General features: G+C 42.6%; 1 protein-coding gene across 7 annotated transcripts in view; it reads left to right on the top strand.

Annotated features, from left to right (window-relative positions):
• Positions 1–23,446, top strand: part of FLT3LG (fms related receptor tyrosine kinase 3 ligand) — a 137,773-nt gene that overhangs the window by 104,312 nt on the left and 10,015 nt on the right. For 4 of the 7 annotated variants that reach the window (XM_056544403.1, XM_056544401.1, XM_056544402.1 and 1 more), the window contains 2 exons: positions 12,087–12,184; positions 17,291–17,334. The exons of 1 other annotated variant lie outside the window; for it this stretch is intronic. In XM_056544403.1, coding sequence (XP_056400378.1) covers positions 12,087–12,184; positions 17,291–17,326 — 134 coding nt within the window. In that variant the 3' untranslated portion in view covers positions 17,327–17,334. The remainder of the gene's footprint in view (positions 1–12,086; positions 12,185–17,290; positions 17,335–23,446) is intronic. 2 more of the 7 variants (XM_056544404.1, XM_056544400.1) reach the window with 2 other exon arrangements.

Genomic DNA, 23,446 nt, shown 5'->3' with positions numbered 1-23,446 from the left:
CGGCCGATAATATCGGCCATACCGATAATCGGTCGATCCCTATAGTGAGTACCGTATTTTTTGTCATATAAGACGCCCCGGCCTAATTTTCTAGGATAAAAATCTAGAAAATAAAGATTCTGAACCAAATACAATGTAAAGTATAGGACATTGATCTTCAAGCTGCGGACCTTCAGATGTTGCAAAACTACAACTCCCAGCATGCCCGGACAGCCGTTGGCCGGCATTTATCATTGTAGGTGTAAGTGAAGTATTTTTCTACACCTTTTTTTGTGTGTGCTGTTAATGTGTAGAAGCACCACATTTATTAAAGGAGTAGTCCAGTGGTGAATCCAGTGGTGAACAACTTATCCCCTATCTTAAGGATAGGGGATAAGTTTGAGATCGCGGGGGGTCCGACCGCTGGGGCCCCCTGCGATCTCCTGTACTGAGCCCCGACAGCCCGCGGGAAGGGGGCGTGCCGACCTCCGCACGAAGCAGCGGCCGACACGCCCCCTCAATACAACTCTATGGCAGAGCCGAAGCGCTGCCTTCGTTAATCTACGGCTCTGCCATAGAGATGTATTGAGGGGGCGTGTCGGCCGCCGCTTCGTGCGGGGGTCGACACCTGCTATCTGGCTGGAGAGCCTGGCCCCCGTACAGAGAGATCGCACGAAGCGGCGGCCGACACGCCCCCTCAATACATCTCTATGGCAGAACCGGAGATTGACGAAGGCAGCGCTTCGGCTCTGCCATAGAGTTGTATTGAGGGGGCGTGTCGGCCGCCGCTTCGTGCGGAGGTCGACACGCCACCTTCCCGCGGGCTGTCGGGGCTCAGTACAGGAGATCGCAGGGGGCCCCAGCGGTCGGACACCCCGCGATCTCAAACTTATCCCCTATCCTTAGGATAGGGGATAAGTTTTTCACCACTGGACTACTCCTTTAAATGGTCACAGAGCATTTCATACATTTTTTTCAGGTAAATATTTTCTGAAATTTCTCTCTTCACATACACCAAAAAGCTAAGCTAAGTCTGGGCTGTTGTAGTTTTAGAGACTTTTCAGTGGCTTTGCGACATTTTTGCGCCTTTTTACAAAAAGGCGCAGTTCATACACCCCTTCTATATCATGTGTATTGCCAAAATCAGTGGATTGCAACTCGAAATCAGCAGAAATGTGTAAACCAAAAGGCGCAATAAAGGCGCAAATAAACCCTGCTTGCGCCTTTGTTGCGCCTTTTCTAGACACAAAAAACAGTCTAAAGACAATGATAAATGTCGGCCAGTAACTCTATGGAAACCTGGTAATTGGTTCTGAAGCCACCAAAATGTCATCAAAAAATAGGAAAAGTGAGAATTAAACATAAATAAGTAGATAACTAATATAGATAAAGCAAATCCTTACATATAAAAGTAAGAAAGATCTGCTGGGAGCTGTAAATCACTGCCTGTCAGTGTTTCCCAACCAGGGTGCCTCCAACTGTTGCAAAACTACAAGGCTGTCCGGGCATGCTGGGAGTTGTAGTTTTTTAACAGCTGGAGGCACCCTCTTTGGGAAACACTGGTCTATGTAGAGGACAGAAGCTTCTTCAGGGTCCTGTACAGAACATGCAATGTCCTAAAAAAAGTAAAATGGTGCCACCCTTACTTGATGCCCAAAGGAGCAGCTAACCCTGGCACAGGTAAAGAGTACAGAACATGTAATACCTCTCTGTGCTGTAGGGGGCGCTACCAGACACCAGTCAGTGCATGCACTTTAGGACTACAGGGGTTTTACCAGTAAATGTCCATTCTGATTGGTCGGTTCTTCCAGCCATTGACACGTTTTGCAGATTCCATAGCACTGTATGTTGAGTCTGGTTTCAAGTTACAATGGTCCAGAAAATACCATTGTATGTTGAAACTATTGTATGTTGAGGCCATTGTAAGTTAGAGGATCACTGTAATGTTATATATCTGAAATATCTGAGCCCTATCGTGTGTTTTAGTTTGCTGCTGAGCCAGTGTTTATAATCCCAGTATATTAGAGACTGCACTATTTATCAAGTGTATCTGAGCCCTGTGTATATAGGCTTATCATGTGTGATATTGTCTGCTGAGCTAATGTATCATATTGGATACTGTCATTTTGAATACAGTGGTCCTTCAAGTTACAATATTAATTGGTTCCAGGATGACCATTGTATGTTGAAACCATTGTATGTTGAGACCAGAACTCTATGGAAACCTGATAATTGGTTCTGAAGCCCCCAAAATGTCATCTGAAAATAGGAAAAAGTGAGGATTAAACAAAAATAAGTAGATAACTAATATAGATAAAGCAAATCCTTACATATAAAAGTAAGAAAGATCTGCTGGGATCTGTAAATCACTGTCTATGTCAGTGTTTCCCAACTAGAGTGCCTCCAGCTGTTGCAAAACTACAACTCCCAGCATGCCCGGACAGCCAAAGGCTGTCCGGGCATGCTGGGAGTTGTAGTTTTGCAACAGCTGGAGGCACCCTGCTTGGGAAACACTGGTCTATGTAGAGGACAGGAGCTTCTTCAGGGTCCTGTACAGTACACACAATGTCCTAAAAAAGTAAAATGGAGCCGCCCCCACCTGGTGTCCAAAGAAGCAGCTAACCCTGGTACAGGTAAAGAGTACAGAACATGTAATACCTCCCTGTTTTGTAGGGGGCACTACCAGGCACCAGTCAGTGCATGCACTTCAGTAATACAGGGGTTTTACCAGTGAATGCCCATTCTAATTGGTCGGTTCTTCCGGCCATTGACACGTTTCACAGATCTGGACTGTCCGTAGCATTGTATGTTGAGTCTGGTTTCAAGTTACAATGGTCCAGAAAAGACCATTGCATGTTGAAACTATTGTATGTTGAGGCCATTGTAAGTTGGGGGATCACTGTACTCTACTGCTGAGCCACTGTTTTAAGCCTATTATGTGGGGTAATATCTGCTAAGATGACATATCTAAGTTTATCATGTGTGATACTGTCTGCCCAACCAATGTATCTTATTGAATGCTGTCCTATTGTATACTGTACTACTGGATACTGTCTGTTTAGCTAGTGTATCTAAGCCTATTATTTAGAAAACTTCTGGTGATCCATAAGCTCATCATGTGTGATACTGTGTAACTACACCTATCTCTCTTAGCCTTTGATGTGTGACACTTTGTGCTGTCTCAGTGTATTTAAAGGGGTACTCCCGTGGAAAACTTTTTTTTTTTTTTAAATCAACTGGTGCCAGAAAGTAAATGGGGTATTCCAGGCAAAACCTTTTTTATATATATATATATATATCAACTGGCTCCGGAAAGTTAAACAGATGTGTAAATTACTTCTATTAAAAAATCTTAATCCTTCCAATAGTTATTAGCTTCTGAAGTTTTCTGTCTAACTGCTCAATGATGATGTCACGTCCCGGGAGCTGTGCATGATGGGAGAATATCCCCATAGGAACTGCACAGCTCCCGGGACGTGAGTCATCAGAAAGCAGTTAGACAACAACAAGTTAAACAACAACTCAACTTCAGAAGCTAATAACTATTGGAAGGATTAAGATTTTTTAATAGAAGTAATTTACAAATCTGTTTAACTTTCCGGAGCCAGTTGACATATAAAAAAAAGTTTTGGCCTAGAATACCCCTTTAAACAGTTTTGTAAATCACTTCTGTTAAAAAAAATCCTAATCCTTCCAGTACTTTTTAGGGGCTCTATACTAAAGAGAAATCCAAAAAAGAAATGCAATTCCTCTGATGTCATGACCACAGTGCTCTCTGCTGACCTCTGCTGTTCATTTTAGGAACTGTCCAGAGCAGCATATGTTTGCTATGGGGATTTTCTCCTTCTCTGGACAGTTCCTAAAATCGACAGCAGAGGTCAGCAGAGAGCACTGTGGTCATGACATCAGAGGAAATGCATTTCTATTTTGGATTTCTCTTTAGTATACACCCCCTAAAAAGTACTGGAAGGATTAACCCCTTAAGGACCAATGCAAATAAACCTGTACGCCCCTGAAAGACCAGGCCTGTTTTTTCAAATCTGGGATGTCTGTCTTTATTAGAGAATAACTCTGGTAACGTTTTGCCAATCACGATAATTCTGACATCGTTTTTTGTCACAAATTGTCCTTCATGTACATAGTAAAAGTAAGCCGATATCATTTGTAGTTTTTTTTTACAATGCAAAAAATCATGAAATTTTTACAAAAAATTACGATTTTTTGCTATTTTAACACTAATTGGTTGCATATATTTATACTTACTGACCAAATAGTTCATGAAACTTATACTTTCAGATGTCTACTTTATTTTGACGTCATTTTTTAGTTTTTAATTAACATTATAAATTAGTTAGAACCCTAACAATTTAACTTGAAATTTTGAAAATTTGAAAATTTGAAAAGTAATTTTTTTTTATGTGCTATGCAAGGTTTGCAGAAATTAAAAGGTAGTAGAACATAGGAACACCCCCCAAATGACCCCATTTTAAAAACTAGACCCCTCAAGGTATTCGCTAGGGGGTACAGTGAGTATTTTAACACCATAGTTTTTTGGCAGGAATTATTACAAAGTCAGTGTTAAAAATTCGAAAATTGCAATTTTTCACAAATGCATCATTTGGGGGGCATATTTTTTGTACATCACTTCTGATATTGAAAGAAATGCACCCTATATTTTATTTAGCTGCTTGTCCCATGTTCGGAAATACCCCCGCTTTGGCCATATATGGTTCCTTGGCCGCGTGGTAGGGCTCAGAAGGAGAGGAGCGCCATTTGGCTTTCAGGGCAGAACAGTACCCCCACCCCCACAAGTGACCCCATTTATATACCGCACCCCTACAAGTTATTGGCTGGACCAGGGACCTCTCTGATTGGTCCTTGGTCGGCTGGCAGTATAACGCGTCTGTCTGTGCCAGTTAAGGCTCCTGATGGATATATCCGCCATGTTGTGGGAATAAGCACCCGCTCATGGCGAATATATCCATCACTGCTGCGGCTGGGTAGCTCAGTGTGTCCGCTCATGACTGCTGGCGGAAAATCCGCTGCTATGAGTGGACGCACAAAGCTACCCAGCCGCAGCAGCGAGCTCATTACCGTGACTGCTGCATAATGTGTAGGATCACGTGGCGGACATCCGCAGCATATTACATGCTGCGGATGTCCGCCAATGCGATCCTACACATTATGCTTTTTTTTTTTTATTAGATTCATTTAATAAATGTATATTTAATATATTTTTTTTTTACACTTTTATTACATTTTTACACTTTTATTTATTTATTTATTTTTACACTTTTTAATGCTTTGGAATACTTAGTATTCCAAAGCATTGCAGTTATATGCTGCCTGCCAGTTTTCACTAGCATGGCAGCATATTTCACTGGCAGGCAATACCCAGGGCAGACCTGGGGGTCTTTGTAGGACCCCCGGCAGCCCAGGTATGCAGCAGCACCCCGCGATCGCGATGCGGGGCGCTGCAGGAGAGACAGAGGGAGCCCCCTCCCTCTGTCAGAACTCCTTACAGCGCGCGGTCACTTCTGACCGCGGCTGTAAGGGTTAAACTGCCGGGAGTGAAGTTAACTTCACTCCCGGCAGTGCGGCCACACACAGCACCCCGCGATCGCGATGCGGGGTGCTGCAGAGGAGACAGAGGGAGCCCCCTCCCTCTGTCAAAACTCCTTACAGCCGCGGTCACTTCTGACCGCGGCTGTAAGGGTTAAACTGCCGGGAGTGAAGTGAACTTCACTCCCGGCAGTGCGGCAGGTCCCGGCCAGCCGCGTATTACACGCAGCACCCCGCGATCGCGATGCGGGGTGCTGCAGAGGAGACAGAGGGAGCCCCCTCCCTCTGTCAAAACTCCTTACAGCCGCGGTCACTTCTGACCGCGGCTGTAAGGGTTAAACTGCCGGGAGTGAAGTGAACTTCACTCCCGGCAGTGCGGCAGGTCCCGGCCAGCCGCGTATTACACGCAGCACCCCGCGATCGCGATGCGGGGTGCTGCAGAGGAGACAGAGGGAGCTCCCTCCCTCTGTCATAACGCTTACAGCCCGCGGTCACTTCCGACCGCGGCTGTAAGGGTTAAAACTGCCGGGACCGAAGTTTACTTCAGTCCTGGCAGTGCAGCAGGGTCCCGGCTGTGTGATACAGCCGAGTCCCTGCTGCGATCTCGTGGGTGCACTGGGCAGCACCCACGAGAATAATGGACGAGTATAGACGTCCAGGTGCGGGAACGCCCGCCAACCTGGACGTCTATACTCGTCCATGGTCGTTATCGGGTTAAAGGGGTTATCCACCATAAGGTGATTTTAGTACGTACCTGGCAGACAGTAATGGACATGCTTAGGAAGGATCTGCGCTTGTCTTGGGGCTAAATGGCTATGTCATGAGATTACCATAATACGGTGGCTAGCTTTTTGTGAACTTGTATTTCCTGTTTGACTTATATTTTTTTGACTAAAAATCCCACAATTCCATGTTCCTCCCTCCCACACATCAACCACCCCACCCATTGAAACAAAAGACCTGTGGTTGTCAATCAGGGTGCCTACAGCTATTGCATTAGTTGCAGATTGATCTCTCTCCCACCAAGCGATCCCTCCACCCATTGAAGCAGACAGGCTCCCTGTCATCAGCTGACTAGTGAGTCAGGTCTTGGCCGCATTGCAAGCTGGGAAAAATCTGAGACAACAGTCATTTTGTATGCTGTTATAAATAAATATTGGAGTGAAAATCACAGAAGAATTATGAGAAAAGCATCACACACAGGTACAGACCCTATATTATGAACTACACTAACTTTACAGCCCCTGTAGCATAGTAAAATAAAAAAAAAATCCTGGAATACCCCTTTAAAAATTTTTAATAGAAGTGATTTACAAATCTATTTAACTTTCTGGCACCAGTTTATTTAAAAAAAAAAAGTTTTCCACGGGAGTACCCCTTTAAGCCTATTATGTGTGCTACTGCATTGCTAAGACAGTGCGGGAGATTTATCAAAACATGTGTAGAGGAAGTGGTGCAGTTGCCCATAACAACCAATAAGATGGCTTCTTTCATTATTCACAGCCCTATTTAACCCCTTAAGGACCAGGCCCATTTTGGCTTTAAAGGGGTACTCCACTGTAAAACATTTTTTTTTTAAATCAACTGGTGCCAGAAAGTTAAATAGATTTGTAAATTACTTCTATTAAAAAATCTTAACCCTTCAAGTACTTATCAGCTGCTGTATGATTCCCAGGAAGTTCTTTTTGAATTTCCTTTTCTGACCACAGTGATCTCTGCTGACACCTCTGTCCATGTCAGGAACTGTCCAGAGTAGGAGCAAACCCCCATAGCAAGCATATGCTGCTCTGGACAGTTCCTGACATGAACAGAGGTGTCAGCAGAGAGCACTGTGGTCAGACTGAAAGGAAATTCAAAAAGAAAAGAACTTCCTGTGGAGCATATAGCAGCTGATAAATACTGTCAGGATTAAGATTTTTTAATAGAAGTAATTTACAAATCTGATAAACTTTCTGGCACCATTTGAAAAATATGTTTTCCAGTGGAGTATCCCTTTAAGGACCAGGCCAATTTTATTTTTGCATTTTCGTCTTTTCCTCCTTACCTTCTAAAAATCATAACTCTTTTAAAAATTCCATTCACAGACCCATATGAGGGCTTGTTTTTTGCATCATCAATTTTACTTTGTAATGACATCACTCATTTTACCATAATAGGGGACTATTTGTAGCAATCATTTGATTGCTAATACTGTTCAGTGCTATGCATAGGGCATAGCACTGATCAGTATTATCGGCTATCTTCTGCTCTGGTCTGCTCGATCTCAGACCAGAGCAAAAGACCCCGGGAGACAGATGGAGGCAGGTGAGAGGACCTCCGTCAGCCATGTAAAAGTACCGCAGTATTGATCACAGAATCTGAGGGGTTAATGGCGGACATCCGCATGATCGCAGATGTCCGCCATTACCGGCGGGTCCCTGGTGCTCGCTGTCATGGCGGAGCATAATTGTACGTCATGGTGCGTTAAGTACCAACGCACCATGATGTACATTTACGTCCATTGTCGTTAAGGGGTTAAAAATAAAAATAAATCAATTGGATTGGTTGCTATGGGCAACTGCACCACTCTACACAGTTTTTGATAAATCTCCCCCAGTGTATCTAAGTCTTTCATGTGTGATACTGTGCTGCTGTGCCTGCATATCTAGGCTCATAATAACTGATATCATGATATAAGATAGCAGTGAAGCAGCACAGTCAGCAACCTTATCCGCAGCGTTTATGACCAGGCCAGCGTGAAACCATACACAGACAGGTCACAGGTCTAAGGGGTCTGCTTCCTAATACGTTCCCCCACTGCTGCTCCTGTACATTCAAGATCCCACGGCGTATGAGAACTGATAGGGAAGAAACGGTCTCAGTCCTGTTAGCAGTATAGTCAGGCACTGGGTCAGCAGTGTGTAGGACAAAACCAGCAGGGAATTATATAGTGGGGTCACAGGTCAGAAGGGTCTGATTCCTGCAGTACATTTGCTACAAGTGCTGGATCTTGTGTATATAGTAAATAACAGGCTCCAAACCTTCTAAGGGGAGAATCCTCAATAAAATCTGGATCATGCAGGTACGGGACTGTGCTAGTACGATGTGGTGGTGCTGGGCACATTGAGGACTTTCTGTGAGGATGTCTGACAGCAATTCAAGGGTGGAGTTTACTCATTCACATAACAGGCATGTGACATTAGTCTATTTCAATTCTAATTATTTAGTATAATTGTTATTTTATTTATTTTGTTTTAAAATACATTAGGGTCCCTCTTTTCAAATCCTTTGCCCCCAGAGCCACGGCTGCTTGTGGGACTGTGTGGAAAAATCAGAGGCCTCCCGACTAATGTCCTTCAGACTGCAGGGCCCTTACCAGTGAAAACCTGCTGCTAATGGTCAGATGTAAGGACAAGAGGGATGTCCTTATGCTGACCACAAATCATGGTAACGCCAGCAGCGTACCAAGACACCGGTCCTCAAGCCTGATTGTATCATGGACTACAATCAGTATATGGTAGGAGTTGATCTCTCTGATCAAGTCCTTTAGCCATATAATGTCATGCAGAGAACCCGGGCATGGTGCAAAAAAGTTGCCATCTACATGGTCCTTTGTACAACCAACAATGGTTGCTTTGTACAACCGTTTTGTACTGTCCCAGTACGCTGGCAGCACAGGGACATTCCTTCAGTTCCAAGAGGAAGTCCTCAAGGCCCTGATCTTTAGGGACTGCTCAGGGTGACACGTAGCCCCCGATCATCTGGCCTCTGCATTAAAGATTGCTTTAGGCAGTACCACACTTCCATAGAATACTAAATTTGAATTTCCCTTTATTTGACCTCACTGTACCAGTCCACAGAACATTGTCTTCCAAATTTTAAACCCCCAAAACCCCTACTTTCGGTAATAAGTTTAATAAGTTCACATGTGGGTGTTTCTTTTTTTTATTTTCCTCTGAATGTATGTAACCGTCAGCTACTACTGATATGTCATAGGCCTCAAATGCGAACAGAGCTCTATGACTCCTGAACCCAGTTGTGCGCCTGCCCAGCACATTAGCCCATATGTGGATATATTTCCATGCTCACAAGAAAAACCCCTTAAAAATTTGCAACCCAATTTCTCCCATTACCCCTTGTAAAAATTCAAGTAACATAGCATTTTATTGTTAAAAATCTAATTTATACTTTTTATGTCCCACTGTTTCCCAAATATTGTGCCATGTGTTTTTTTTTTTTTTTTGCTGTTCTGGCACCATGGGGGCTTCCTAAATGCAACATGCCTCCCAAAAACCATTTCAGCAAAATTCTCTCTCCAATGTTGCTCCTTCCCTTCTGAGCTCTCAAGTGCACCCACAGAGCACTTTACATCCACATATGAGGTATTTTCATGCTGGAGAAAAATTGGGTTAAAAATTTTGGAGGACATGTTCTCCTTTTACCCCTTGTAAAAATGAAAAACAAAAAAAACAAATGGTTCTACAAGGACAATTTTAGTGTAAAAAATTGAGATTTTGATTTTTCGCTCCTATTCCTGTGAAACACCTAAAGGGTTAACACATTTTCTGAATGTCATTTTGAATACTTTGAGGGGTGCAGTTTTTATAATGGGGTATTTATGGGGGATTTCTTACAGCTAGGACGCGAGCGGAGGTTGCATCCGATCAGCGTTTGATTGCTCCAAGCCTGAGATGCAGGCTTGAGCAATTAACCGCCTATAACACTGATCCATGCAAAGCTATGGCTTTGCAGGGATCAGTGTAAAAGATCAGTGTTATAGCCCCCTATGGGAGCTATAGCACTGCAAAAAAAAGTGAAAAAAAGTTAATAAAGGTCATTTAACCCCTTCCCTAATAAAAGTTTGAATCACCCCCTTTTCCCATAAAAAAAATAAACATATGTGGTATCGCCGCGTGCGGAAACGTCCGAATTCTAAAAATATATCATTAATTTAACCGCATGGTCAAGGCGTATGCGCAAAAAAATTCAAAAGTCCAAAATAGCGTATTTTTGGTCACTTTTTATTTAATGGAAAAATGAATAAAAAGAAATCAAAAAGTCCAATCAATACAAAAATGGTACCGATAAAAACTTCAGATTGCAGCGCAAGAAATGAGCCCTCATACCGGCCCGTACGCAGAAAAATAAAAAAGGTATAGGGGTCAGAAGATGAGAATTTTAAACGTATACATTTTCCTGCATGTAGTTATGATTTTTTTCAGAAGTACGACAAAATCAAACCTATATAAGTAGGGTATCATTTTAACCATATGGACCTACAGAATAAAGAGAAGTTGTCATTTTTTCTGAAAAATCCACTGCGTAGAAATGGAAGCCCCCAAAATTTTCAAAATGGCATTTATTCTTCAATTTTGTTGCACTATGAATTTTTTTTCTTTTTTGCCGTGTATTTTTTTGGTAAAATGACTAATGTCACTGCAAAGAAGAATTGGTGGCACAAAAAATAAGCCATCATATGGAATTTTATGTTCAAAATTGAAAGCGTTATGATTTTTAGAAGGTGATAAGAAAAAAATGAAAATGCAAAAAACGGAAAAACCCTGCGTCCTTAAAGGGTTAAACAGAGGAAGTTCTATAGTTCTTTTCTATAGGAATAAAGAAAGATTTATGTTCAGCTCACCCCTCCACTGTATTGCTCACAATGGTTCTCCAGCCAGGAGGGCGTAGCAGCCGTATGCTCGGTGATAATGAATGAAGCAGTCCTCCTGGAGGTAGAGAAAGTCAGCACTCTGGAAAAGTTTCCAGAGTGCTGATTTTCTCTACCTCCAGGAGGACTGTTTCATTCATAGTTCTTTTCTGTCTGACCACTGTGCTTTCTGTTGACACCTCTGTCCATGTCAGGAACATCTCAGGAACTGTCCAGAGTAGGAAATCCCCTTGGCAGACCTCTCCTGCTTCAGACAGTTCTTGACATGGACAGAGGTGTCAGCAGAGAGCACTGTGGTCAGACTGAAAAGAACTACACATCTTCCTCTCGAGCATACAGCAGCTGCTAAGTACTGAAAGGGTTAATATTTTTTAAAAGAAGTAAATTACACATCTGTTTAACTTTCTGGCACCAATTGATTTAAAAGAAAAAAAGGTTTTCCACCAAATTACCCCTTCAAGGAGTTAAAAGTGATGAGATGTGCACAAGGGCATCATAATACCTTGGCTAGTCCTAATGCACACCTATTAAAAAAGTAATTTAAATAATTATATTTTTATTATCTTACATATGCTAAAAGCCTAAAATTTCACAGAAAATGTTTTTAAATGTTATTTGTTATGGGGAAAAAAAGAAAATCACTATAATAGGATAAATCACTGTCCAATAATTTGAATTGGCATAATTTAATACATATTCCCCCTGCAATGATTGCAGCTTGCCAAGTTATCATATTTATCTATTTTTTTTTTCAATTTTTTTTTAATTAATTAACACTTTAAACAAAAAACACATGCGAGTTACAGAAATCGTACTTTTCTAATTTATAAAGCAGTAATTCAGTAAATTTAAAAGTCTACCATTGCTCATATACCACAAATTTTGTTTTTTTTTCCAGTAAGTTCCTCAGATCATGGTGACCATGCAAAACAGTCAAGTGGGGAACGTAATCATTATGTGGTGACCATCTTGAGCCTAACCGTGATTGCCATTGCAGTAAGCACACAATATCTTATCTACATACTGTATATACTGTACATTACTTTACAAAAGTCAATGGCCAAGTGACTTTAGATTCAGTAATGTAGAAGTGGTTTACTGGTATTTATTCACAATTTTTGTGTGTAAATTACTTTTTTAAAGTTATCTGTGCTGTCACCATTAATAACAATATGCTCCATGATTAGCAATTGTATTCAATGTATGTTTTATGCAATGTATGCAGTCCAAGAGCAGAGATTTGAGGGTGCACACTATTGTGCAAGATGAGTGCACATTGTGTATTTGGAAGCCCAGATTCTGGATCGAAACAAACGCTCCTCAACACTGAAATTGCAACACCAAGAAGGAAAAGTAATAAAAATGTGAAAATCACTGAATCAACAGATATGTTAATAATATACAAATGATGAAACAATGAAACAATCTTGATTTTTTTTTTTAACATCAAGTATGAGTGCCATTTGCAGAAATACACAGGCTTACACACCTAGGCATGCCATCAATGAAGGAATTAACCCCTTAGCAATAATATACGTAAATGCATGTACTGGTGCAGGGCTGTGGAGTTGGTAGATAAATGTTCCGACTCCGACTCCAACTCTGACTCCAGAGTTTTCTGTGCTTCCAACTCTGACTCCCCGACTCCGACTCCTCTGTATTAATATGTGAATGTATTTTATACATTCCTTGAAGGAAAGAAAGGCAACATACATGTCATTACCACAGGACTACTGGCTGGGAAGCAAACAGTCTACTGTATTGAACAGTTTGTGTGCTGATCTGCTGCTGAAGATAGGGCAGTGGGAGGATCCAAGAAGGGGCATTTATAATAAAACATGATTTCCCTAGTAGAATCCAATAGTCAAGTTTAAAGGGGTACTCCGCCCCTAGACATCTTATCCCCTATCCAAAGGATAGGGGATAAGATGTCAGATCGCCGGGGTCCTGCTGCTGGGGACCCCCGGGATCGCCACTGCGACACCGCGCTTTCATTACTACACAGAGAGAGTTCGCTCTGTGCGTAATGATGGGCAATACAGGGGATGGAGCAGCTTGACGTCATGGCTCCGCCCCTCGTGACATCACAGCCCACCCCCATAATGCAAGTCTATGGCAGGGACCCCCACGCCCCTTCCCATAGACTTGTATTGTGGGGGCGGGCCGTGACATCTGAGGGGCGGAGCTGTCATGTAACGATGCTCCGGCCCCTGTATCGCCCGTAATTACGCACAGAGCGAACTCGCTCTGTCCAGTAATGAGCGCGCAGTGAGTAGAGAAGTCATTAATTATAACTTTTTGTGAATTGGGACATTTAAACTTGCTTTTTTTTTTTTTTTATTCCAATCTAAATTTAGTAGGAGTCGGAGTCGGTGCATTGTTTGCCGACTCCGACTCCAGGTACCCAAAATTTCGTCCGACTCCTCGACTACGACTCTGACTCCGACTCCACAGCCCTGTACTGGTGCCCTGGTTCCAAGCGACCAAGGTTATACATTTACATTCTGAGCTGCATTTTGCTATCTGCTACAGTGCACTCACAGGCAATGACCTCTCAATCCTTTAAGTGCTGTGATCAACTACCCGGAAAACTTTTTTTTCTTTTTAAATCAACTGGTGCCATAAAGTTAAACAGATTTGTAAATTACTTTAAAACATTTTAATCCTTCCAGTACTTATTAGCTGCTGAAAATCCCCATAGCAAACATATGCTCCTCTGGACAGTTCCTAAAATGGACAGAGATGTCAGCAAAGAGCACTGTGGTCGGGATGTCAGCAGAGAGCACTGAGTTCCAAAAAGAAAAAAATTTCCTCTGTAGTATTCAGCAGCTAATAAGTACTGGAAGGATTAAGATTTTTTAATAGAAGTAATTAACAAAACTGTTTAACTTTCTGGCACCAGTTGATAAAAAAAAAAAAAAGTTTTCCACCGGAGTACCCCTTTAAGCATACTTATTTTGTTAAAAAAAATTACTTTTTTAAAGTAGTATAATAATGCTAAAACTATATAAACATATATATTGTAATCATATTGACCCACAGAATAAAAATAACATGTCAGTTTTACTGTAAAGTGCAGTAACAAAGAAAATGTTGCAAAATTTTCCAATTTCCCTCCAAAAATATTGTTTTTTGTTTTGCTGTACATTTTATAGTAAAATGAAAAGTGTAATTACCCTCATATGGGTCTGTAGAGAGCTATAGATATGTTCACATGATGGACCTAGCTGCAGAGCATAGACTTCCATTTCAGCCTCCATTGCTATCTTGCCTTGATGCCTTTGAAAGCCTCCATTGCACCTTGATGCCTTTGAAAGTGGTGGCTTGAAGTCAATATAACACCTATAGCTGGACAAATGGTTTGTAGCCCAGTGTCTTGTAAGCACCTTCTGATGGATTGTGTACACACTGTTTGACGCTCTAGGCATGGTATGTGACATCTAATTGTACCTGCAGTACAGAATGGATCACTTTATGCTATTCTTCTGTCAGTACAGAGATTTGCCTATGTGCACCTATTGCTGTTCCTCTTCTTTGTTGGACTTTCAACCACTGGAACACACAACACTGAATGGCGCTGCCATCTCGGCCTACTCAGGTAGCAATCTGCTTGAGTGATAAGCCAAGGTCTGTCAATTCACAGATTCAGGCCCAGGTGACTAGATGTCCCGGTTTTACTGGGATCTTCTATGTTTTGAGACCGCAGAGGCTGCTGGGAGTCTGAAGAAGCTGCACAACCAAATGCCATAAATTGGAGCCTGGTGCTTGAAAACTTGATCATTTGTAGGTCTTAACAACACCTGCTACAGTACTTTCTTGATTTGCATAACCTTACGACTTGTTCTTCTTGATGTTGCAGTTTCAAAGTTGAGGAGTGTACTAGAGCCCTGCATCGAGCCCTGCATCGGGATTGGGATCCCACGGGATGCAATGCAAAACTTGCGGGCAGGAGTGGGTGGTCAGTCACTAGCTTAATATGGACACACATTTGTATCCATATTATGGCTATAAGTCCTGGCCCAACTGTGGGTCTGGTGAGTCAAACCAGTGTGAACCCAACTTTGCAGGGTCAATTCTATTGGAAATCTGCTGTAAGTTTCTCCATGACAATTGCATAGATAATTTATAAGGGTTTTCCAGGAAAAATAGAACATTGGCTTCTTTTTTTTTGAGGATGGTATCAAGTACAAAACAGCTAGTACAATGTAATGCGTTGCACGTTAAACCCTTTCCTTCAGAGCTAGGGTGAAGCATAGAAAATGAATGTAGAATAAAACTGCCAGCCATGAATGAGGGGAGGATGACACATTATAGTTCCATGTGAATCTTCGAAGATGATCCATTAGCTCTTTAGATTTTCTTATATTTTCTTTTTTGTTGATTCTGACTGTACTGCTGGCCATTGATCAATAGTACTACCCGTGGTAAAAACAAAACCAGGATCTTATATAGCAGTTGTTAACGTTTCACATTATGTAGAAGCATTGGATAGGGCCCTTAGCTCCATCTGAGTGCTGCATATTGCACTCAATGCCTTGTATTCCCTATTTACAGAGAAGGAGCACACTGGCATGTTCAGTGTCTGTTATAGTCTATGGGACAGAAATAAAAGATTCCATACCTATAATGGAAGGAGACCATGCAGCTGTGGTCGCCATTTTGCTGCAATAGTTGGAAAGTACACAAATCGAAGAGGTCAACTAAAGGCCCCTATGGACCCTGCACTGCCCAATGACCACCATTGTCCTAGTATAACTCCTGGATACAAAGAGTACCTTTCATGAAAAAGAGTTTTAATATGTTGCACAGTAAGGCATTCCTAACAAGTTCCTAAACACTGTAAATGTTATTTAAAATGTTTTATATTTTTCTATTTAATTTCATTTTGGAAAACCCACCACTAGGGGTCTCCCTAAATGGACCGGCCACTAGTCTGTTATAGATTTATGACTCATGCTGGCCTGGCCGAAATCTCAGACTGTATCCGAGACACGTGAGGAGCACAGCACTGCTCCCTGCCTGTCAATCAGACAGGCAGGAGTGAGCACTGTGCCCGCAGCAACTCCGGACATGGCCGGCCGACTGGAGACAGGTGACAGAGCTGTGAAAGAAGTTCTCACCTTCTCCCGGCTGGCCTGCAGCTTCTTACTCCGCTGCTTCTGTTCGGTCCAGACTCTGCCAGCGTAAAGTGAGGGTGGAAGCGGTCCCCCCAGCAGGCTTCAGTGACATAGTGCCTGCTGGGGCACGCCCACATCCTCCTGCCGGCAGCTCATACTATGTGAGTAAAAAGGTAGGTAAAAAATAGAGCTTTTTAAAGCTCTTAAAAAAATTTTAAGGGCAAGGGGGTGTTACGTGTAGTTAGGGAACATAAACTGGGTTAATTTAGAAAAGTTTATTTAGTGACAGGTGCTATTTAAGTAGTGACAGGTACTATTTAAGTAGTGGATAGGAGATAAGATGTTTAGGGGCGGAGTACCCCTTTAAAATTGTAAACTATAATAGAACAATGCAACATAGGGAGCTGGCTTGTACAGCCTACTATACACAGTTTACCTTTACAAATTCTCACAACTTTAAAGGGGTACTCCGTCCCTAGACATCTTATCCCCTATCCAAAGGATAGGGAATAAGATGTCAGATCACCGGGGTCCCGCTGCTGGGGACCCACGGGATCTCGGCTGCGGCACCGCGCCATCAACACTGCACAGAGCAGACTCACTCCGTGCGTAATGATGGGTAATACAGGGGCCGGAGCATCGTTACGTCACGGCTCTGCCCCCTCGTGACATAACGGCTCGCCCCCTCAATACAACGCCATGCCCCCTCCCATAGACTTGCATTAAGGGGGCGGATTGTGATGTCACTGTATTGCTGGTCATTACGCACGGAGTGAGTCTGCTCTGTGCAGTAATGATAGTGGGGTGCCACAGCCGAGATCCTGGGGGTCCCCAGCAGCGGGACCCCGGCTATCTCACATCTTAGGGGATAAGATGTCTAGGGGCAGAGTATCCCTTTAAAGGTCTGTTTTGCTCACTCACCGTAAATCTGAATATTGATCACATCTACAAGAATATACTGATGGAGGTCCTCTGCTTTTAACAGGCATCATTTATAATTTGGAAAGCGTGCAACACATGAAGTACAAGGTAATTTCCCTCCGAAGTGTCCAGATTGTTGACTACAAATCAGATTACCCTGGGGCTGAAATGGAATTTTATTTACGTGAATTGTGCAATGGAGACATCCATAGAAACTAATTGAGTTGCATTATATATGCACTCTAGACTAGGGCTTTAGTAACATGGAGTTGCCCATGTTTCACTGTAAAATTTCCCATGTGTGGGAAAAAATGTTCCAAGCTGCCATGCAAAAATCATGGTTGAATTTCTTATGAGGGTCCCCCAGATTACTATGAATGAAGAGGGCCCCAGTACTGTTTTAACCCTAACTCCCCTTGAAAGTCTTCCCTGTTTATAGCTACCGACTGTGCTGGAAATTGCAGCACAGCCCAATTTATTTGAATGAGGCTGTGTCCACTTAAAGGGATACTTCTTCTTTTTTATATCATCTGGCTCCAGAAATTTAAACTGATTTGACAATTACTTATATTAAAAATCTTAATTATTCTTGTACTTATCAGCTGCTGTATGCTCCAGAGGAAGTTGAGTTGTTCTTTTCTGTCTGACTACAGTGCTCTTTGCTGACAACTCTGTCCATTTCAGGAACTGTCCAGAGTAGGAGCAAATCCCCATAGCAAACCTATCCTGCTCTGGACAGTTCCTGACATGGACAGAGGTGGCAGCAAAGAGCACTGTGGTCAGACAGAAAAGAACAACTCCGCTTCCTCTGTAGCATACAGCAGCTGATAAGTACTGGAAGGATTAAGATTTTTTAATAGAAGTCATTTCAAAATCTGTTTAACTCTCTGGCACAAGTTGATTTAAAAAAAATCCTTTAACTCTCATGATCAGAAAGTGATGACATATCTTTTTCTGCAACAGGTAGTTGCACAAAATAAGCTGTCAAGCTAGAAAATATTACTTAGATATGCACAATAGATTTGCATCTAAATTCTGTTGCCCAGCAATTAATTGAAGTTATAATGTAGCCTTAATTTTAGCCTGATAATTTACTTGATTTGTTAATTTAAAAATATTGAAATGTCATTATTTTTATGGCTATTTAAGGACTAAGGACTGCACCTAGACCTGCCACTGTTTAAAGGGTGCCTTTCATCAAAAAAACTTTTGATATATTATAGATTAATGTATGCAGAATAACTTTCCAATAGAATGTTATTAAAAAAATATGCTTCTTTCTATTAAATTTTCCACTTTGAAAAAATGTCCACCAGGGGTCTCCCTACCAGTCCTTTTTTTATAGATTTCTGACTCATGCGGGAGTCCTAAATCTTAGACTGCAGCCGGGACACAGACAAACTCATCACTGCTCCCTGGCAGCGAGCAGTGGTGAGTTTGTCTGTGTTCCAGCTGCAGTCGGGGGTTTAGGACTCCAGCATGAGTCAGAAATCTATTAAAAAAAAAGGACTGGTAGGGAGACCCCTGGTGGACATTTTTTCAAAGTGGAAAATTAAATAGAAAGAAGCATATTTTTTTAATAACACGCTATTGGAAAGTTATTCTGCATACATTAATCTATAATATATCAAAAGTTTTTTTTAATGAAAGGTACCCTTTAAGTCCAAATCCTGCCTGCAGCTCAGAATTTCAAACAGTGGCTCTTTGCCTTGTCAAAGCTGAGCACTGCATTTAACTGTTAGCGTTTCAATAGGACGCACTTACTGGTAAACTCAATGAATGGAGCACCCAGCAGATGTGTGGGCCCCCAGGAGCAGGGGGCCCCATGTGTCAGTCTGAGTCTGCTGTTGGCACAAGTCAATTAGTGTAAAACTAAGATCCAGTAATGTATTTAGAATATGTGCCATATGTATTTGGAAACAAAGAATGAGTCTTAGCAGGTAGAAGGGGCTATCACTTGAGCTACAATTTCATATAGCACTGGGGATTGTTTATCCCGTTTTAAAGTAGGGATAGATTAGTAAGCGCAGGGGAACCTACCATCTCCCTCATAGGACACATTAAAGCTGCCTTAAAATAAAGATCGCTTGTCAAGTAACACAAAGACTTTAAAACTTTTACCACCATTAATGTGTTTGAGCATCAACTTTATTTTTTCCATTTGTTTCTTCCTTTGCTCATTCAAAAATCATCATGAGGTTTTTATATCTGTTTATACAGCCATCTGAGATATGACAGCATGTCAGAATCATGCCAAAAGTTTTGATAGGTTAGAGCCTAAGTGTTCAGACCTCGACAGATCACTAGAATTAACTGGGAGAAGTGCACATTAGGTGCATTCTCTCCCAGGGACTCCTAATGTAAGTCTAAGGGACTTACATGTGCTGTGCACCACAGAGAGCAGGGAGAGAAGCGCTGAGCTGTGCGCTTCTCCTGGATTGCTCTAGCGATCATGAAGGTCCGAACACTCAGACCCTGACAAATCAAAACTTTTTAAATGTTTTTAGGAAAGGGTGCAGGGCTTAGTGGAAAGTGGTATGGCTTCCCACAACCACCAGATTTAAATGTATGCATCTTCTTCCTCTTGTAGCAGCTACTGTAAATTAAACTTACCTTATGGCAAATTAGCAGATACAATTTTGTGACAGTGTCACATAAGCTTTATAGATATGCATATTAACTCATCACATTTTTTACAATAATAATAATAGAAAATTATATATATTTTTATGTATATATATATATATATATATATATATATATATATATATATAAAGAGAATATCCACAGCACACATCCAATAGGTGAAAAATAAAAAGTGATTTATTCCATCAAACAGAGTGTCCAGAACAACGTTTCAACCAGCTCTTCTGGTCTTTTTCAAGCTCCATATACCGTATATACTCGAGTATAAGCCGACCCGAGTATAAGCCGAGGCCCCTAATTTCAACCCAAAATCCCAGGAAAAGTTATTGACTCGAGTATAAGCCTAGGGTGGGAAATACATCATCCCCCCCTGTCATCATCCAGACCCCCGTCATTAACACCCTCATCATCATCACCGCCTGTCATCATCCAGACCCTCATCATCATCACCTGTCATTATCCCCTTGTCATCATCCCACCCCCCCCTTCATCATCCCCTTGTCATCATCCCCACCCCCCTTCATCATCCCCTTGTCATCATCCCCACCCCCCTTCATCATCATCCCACACACCCCCCTTTATCATCCCCACCCCCCTTCATCATCCCCTTGTCATCATCCCCACCCCCTTCATCATCCCCTTGTCATCATCCCACACCCCCCCTTCATCATCCCCTTGTCATCATCCCACACCCCCCCCCTTCATCATCCCACACCCCCTTCATCATCCCACACCGCCCCCTTCATCATCCTCTTGTCATCATCCGCCCGCAGTGGTCTTCAACCTGCGGACCTCCAGAGGTTTCAAAACTACAACTCCCAGCAAGCCCGGGCAGCCATCGGCTGTCCGGGCTTGCTGGGAGTTGTAGTTTTGAAACCTCCGGAGGTCCGCAGGTTGAAGACCACTGCGGCCTTCGACATCATCCAGCCCCCTCTCGCCCCCCTTTAGTTCTGTACAGTACTCACCTCCGCTCCGGAGAGGAGGTGGTCCGGTGGGATAGTGGTTCCGGGCTGCTATCTTCACTGGGGGCGCCTCTTCTCCGCGCTGCGGGCCCGGAATTGAGGCGTTGCCTGGACGATGACGCAGAAGTACGTTGGCAATGAACGTACCTCTGCGTTGTTGTCAAGGCAACGTGACTATTCTGGGGCCGGGCCCGAAGCGCTTAGAAGAGGCCTCCCCGGTGAAGATAGCAGCCCGGAACCACTATCCCACCAGACGACCTCCTCACCGGACAGTCCTGCAGCACCGGACCAGCGCCGAGCGGAGGTGAGTACTGTACAGAACTAAAGGGGGGCGAGAGGGGGCTCTATGATGTCGAAGGCCGCAGTGGTCTTAAACCTGCGGACCTCCGGAGGTTTCAAAACTACAACTCCCAGCAAGCCCTGGGAGTTGTAGTTTTGAAACCTCTGGAGGTCCGCAGGTTGAAGACCACTGCGGGTGGAGAGTTCACTCGAGTATAAGCCGAGGAGGGTGTTTTCAGCACGAAAAATCGTGCTGAAAAACTCGGCTTATACTCGAGTATATACGGTAATATATATATATATATATATATATATATATATATATATATATATATATATGAGGTGTCCCGGTACCATATTACATACGTTACCTTGTGGTGAGGTCCCAAAAGTCAGAGTCCCTAGGAACAGTGGGGGTCCTCTTCCTTAGTTAACCCCTCGTCACCCCTCAGTTAGCTATAATTAATGTAAATATAAATGTAAAGATATATATTTAATATTCTTACCTTGTTTGCGTCACAGGACCTGCTGGTCATGTGACCGGGTTGTAGAACTCTATGGTTTTGCTAAAGGACCTTTGGTGGATCTGGTCAGGTGATCACCCACAATCCATTGTAATGGTGAGTGACAGCTGATATGGACCAATCCAAAACGGCCAGCCCCTGCCCATATAAGGGAGCTGCGCCATCTTGTCGCTCTCTTGGGTTGCTGATTCTGGACGAGGTAGGACCTCTGCAGCTTACAAGACAATTACTAGGCCAAAGCCTTGCGGCCTAAGCCTACGCTAGAGACGGATAGTTCTTACAATTCCTTGCTATCTCCGCAAGATCTCTGGACCTAATCCAACCCCTAAATCCAGCGGATCTATGCAAATCTAATCCTCCTAATCTAAAGAGAACTTTCCGGTCCTAAGCAACTGTCAGTCACTGCTGTGCTGTCTATAGAGACTCTGTTATCTGGACTGTTACCGATGCTGCATGTACAGAAAATCTTCAGTAAAGTTCCTGCAAGTTTTAAGTTCAGCACTGCTGTGGACAATCCATTTATTTTACACTCACCTATCGCTCTTGGGAAGGGTGGCGATTGGCCCAGCATCACTACAGAGTTTTAACCCTCACCCTGGTGTCACGAGTGACAAGGGTTAACAACGCCCTTTATAATACTGAACAGCAACACCCCAATTACCCTACACCCCCCACAAGGCTTTATTCTCCAAGTCTACCACATATATATATATATATATATATATATAAACATATATATATATATATATATATATATATATATAAAAAATCTCACATAATGAGTCCACCCCTCAAATCTTTGTAAATATTTTATTCTATCTTTTCATGTGACAACAATGAAGACATGACCCTCTGCTACAATGTAAAGAAGTGGGTGCACAGCCTGTATAACAGTGTTTAATGTTGTGTCCTCTCATAATAACTCAACACAATTAATGTCTAAACCTTGGCAACAAAAATGAGCACACTCCTAAGTGGAAATGTCCAAATTGGGTCCAAAGTGCCAATATTTTGTGTGGCCACCATTCTACTTCAGTATGTTGATGGTTACCACAATAAACTGTAGCTTCCCAGTGCCAGCAAAACTCATGCAGTCCCAGACCATGACACTGTCACCACAATACTTGACTGTAGACACACTTGTCTTTTTACTTACACACTTGACAACACTTGAACCAAATAAGTTTAATATGGTCTCATCAAACCCACAGTAATCTGTGTCTTTAGTATGCTTATCTTCAGAAAACTGTTTGCAGATGTTTTTGTGCTTCTTGAGGTTTCCTTTTTGGATGACATAGATGTAACCAATTTGATGCAGTGTGCGGTGTATGGTCTTAGCACTGATAGGCTGATCCTCTACACCTTTAACCTCTGCAGCAATGCTGTCAGCACTCATAGGTCTGTTTCAAAAAGCCAACCTCTGGATAGTTCTTGCCATGTGGTATCATATTGAACATCCTGTTTAGGGATGAGGAAATCAAATCTGACGAATCCGAATTTGTTACGAATTTCAGTAAAAATTTGATTCACAACGAATGAAAATATTGCTGCTGCGTGAATCGCTTCATTAAACTCCATTTAGTGGGGTCCAGGCTCCAGGGCATCTAAAATGGCGTATCCACATGTAAGGACATGGGGCAAGGAATCCTGGGTAGGCAGGAACAAGGGTCAGCGGGTTGACCCTGAATCCCATGCCGCCTGCAGCCTATCAGCAGCCAGCCACCCCTGTGATGTCACAGCCCTGTATAATCGGCAGCCATCTTGCGGCCAGTAACTTCAGCCTTTTATTGCAGAGAGAGAGAGAGGGAC

Source organism: Hyla sarda, chromosome 10 (genome assembly GCF_029499605.1).
Source record: "Hyla sarda isolate aHylSar1 chromosome 10, aHylSar1.hap1, whole genome shotgun sequence".
Taxonomy (NCBI): Eukaryota; Metazoa; Chordata; class Amphibia; order Anura; family Hylidae; genus Hyla; species Hyla sarda.
This window is presented reverse-complemented; position numbering and strand designations above follow the sequence as displayed.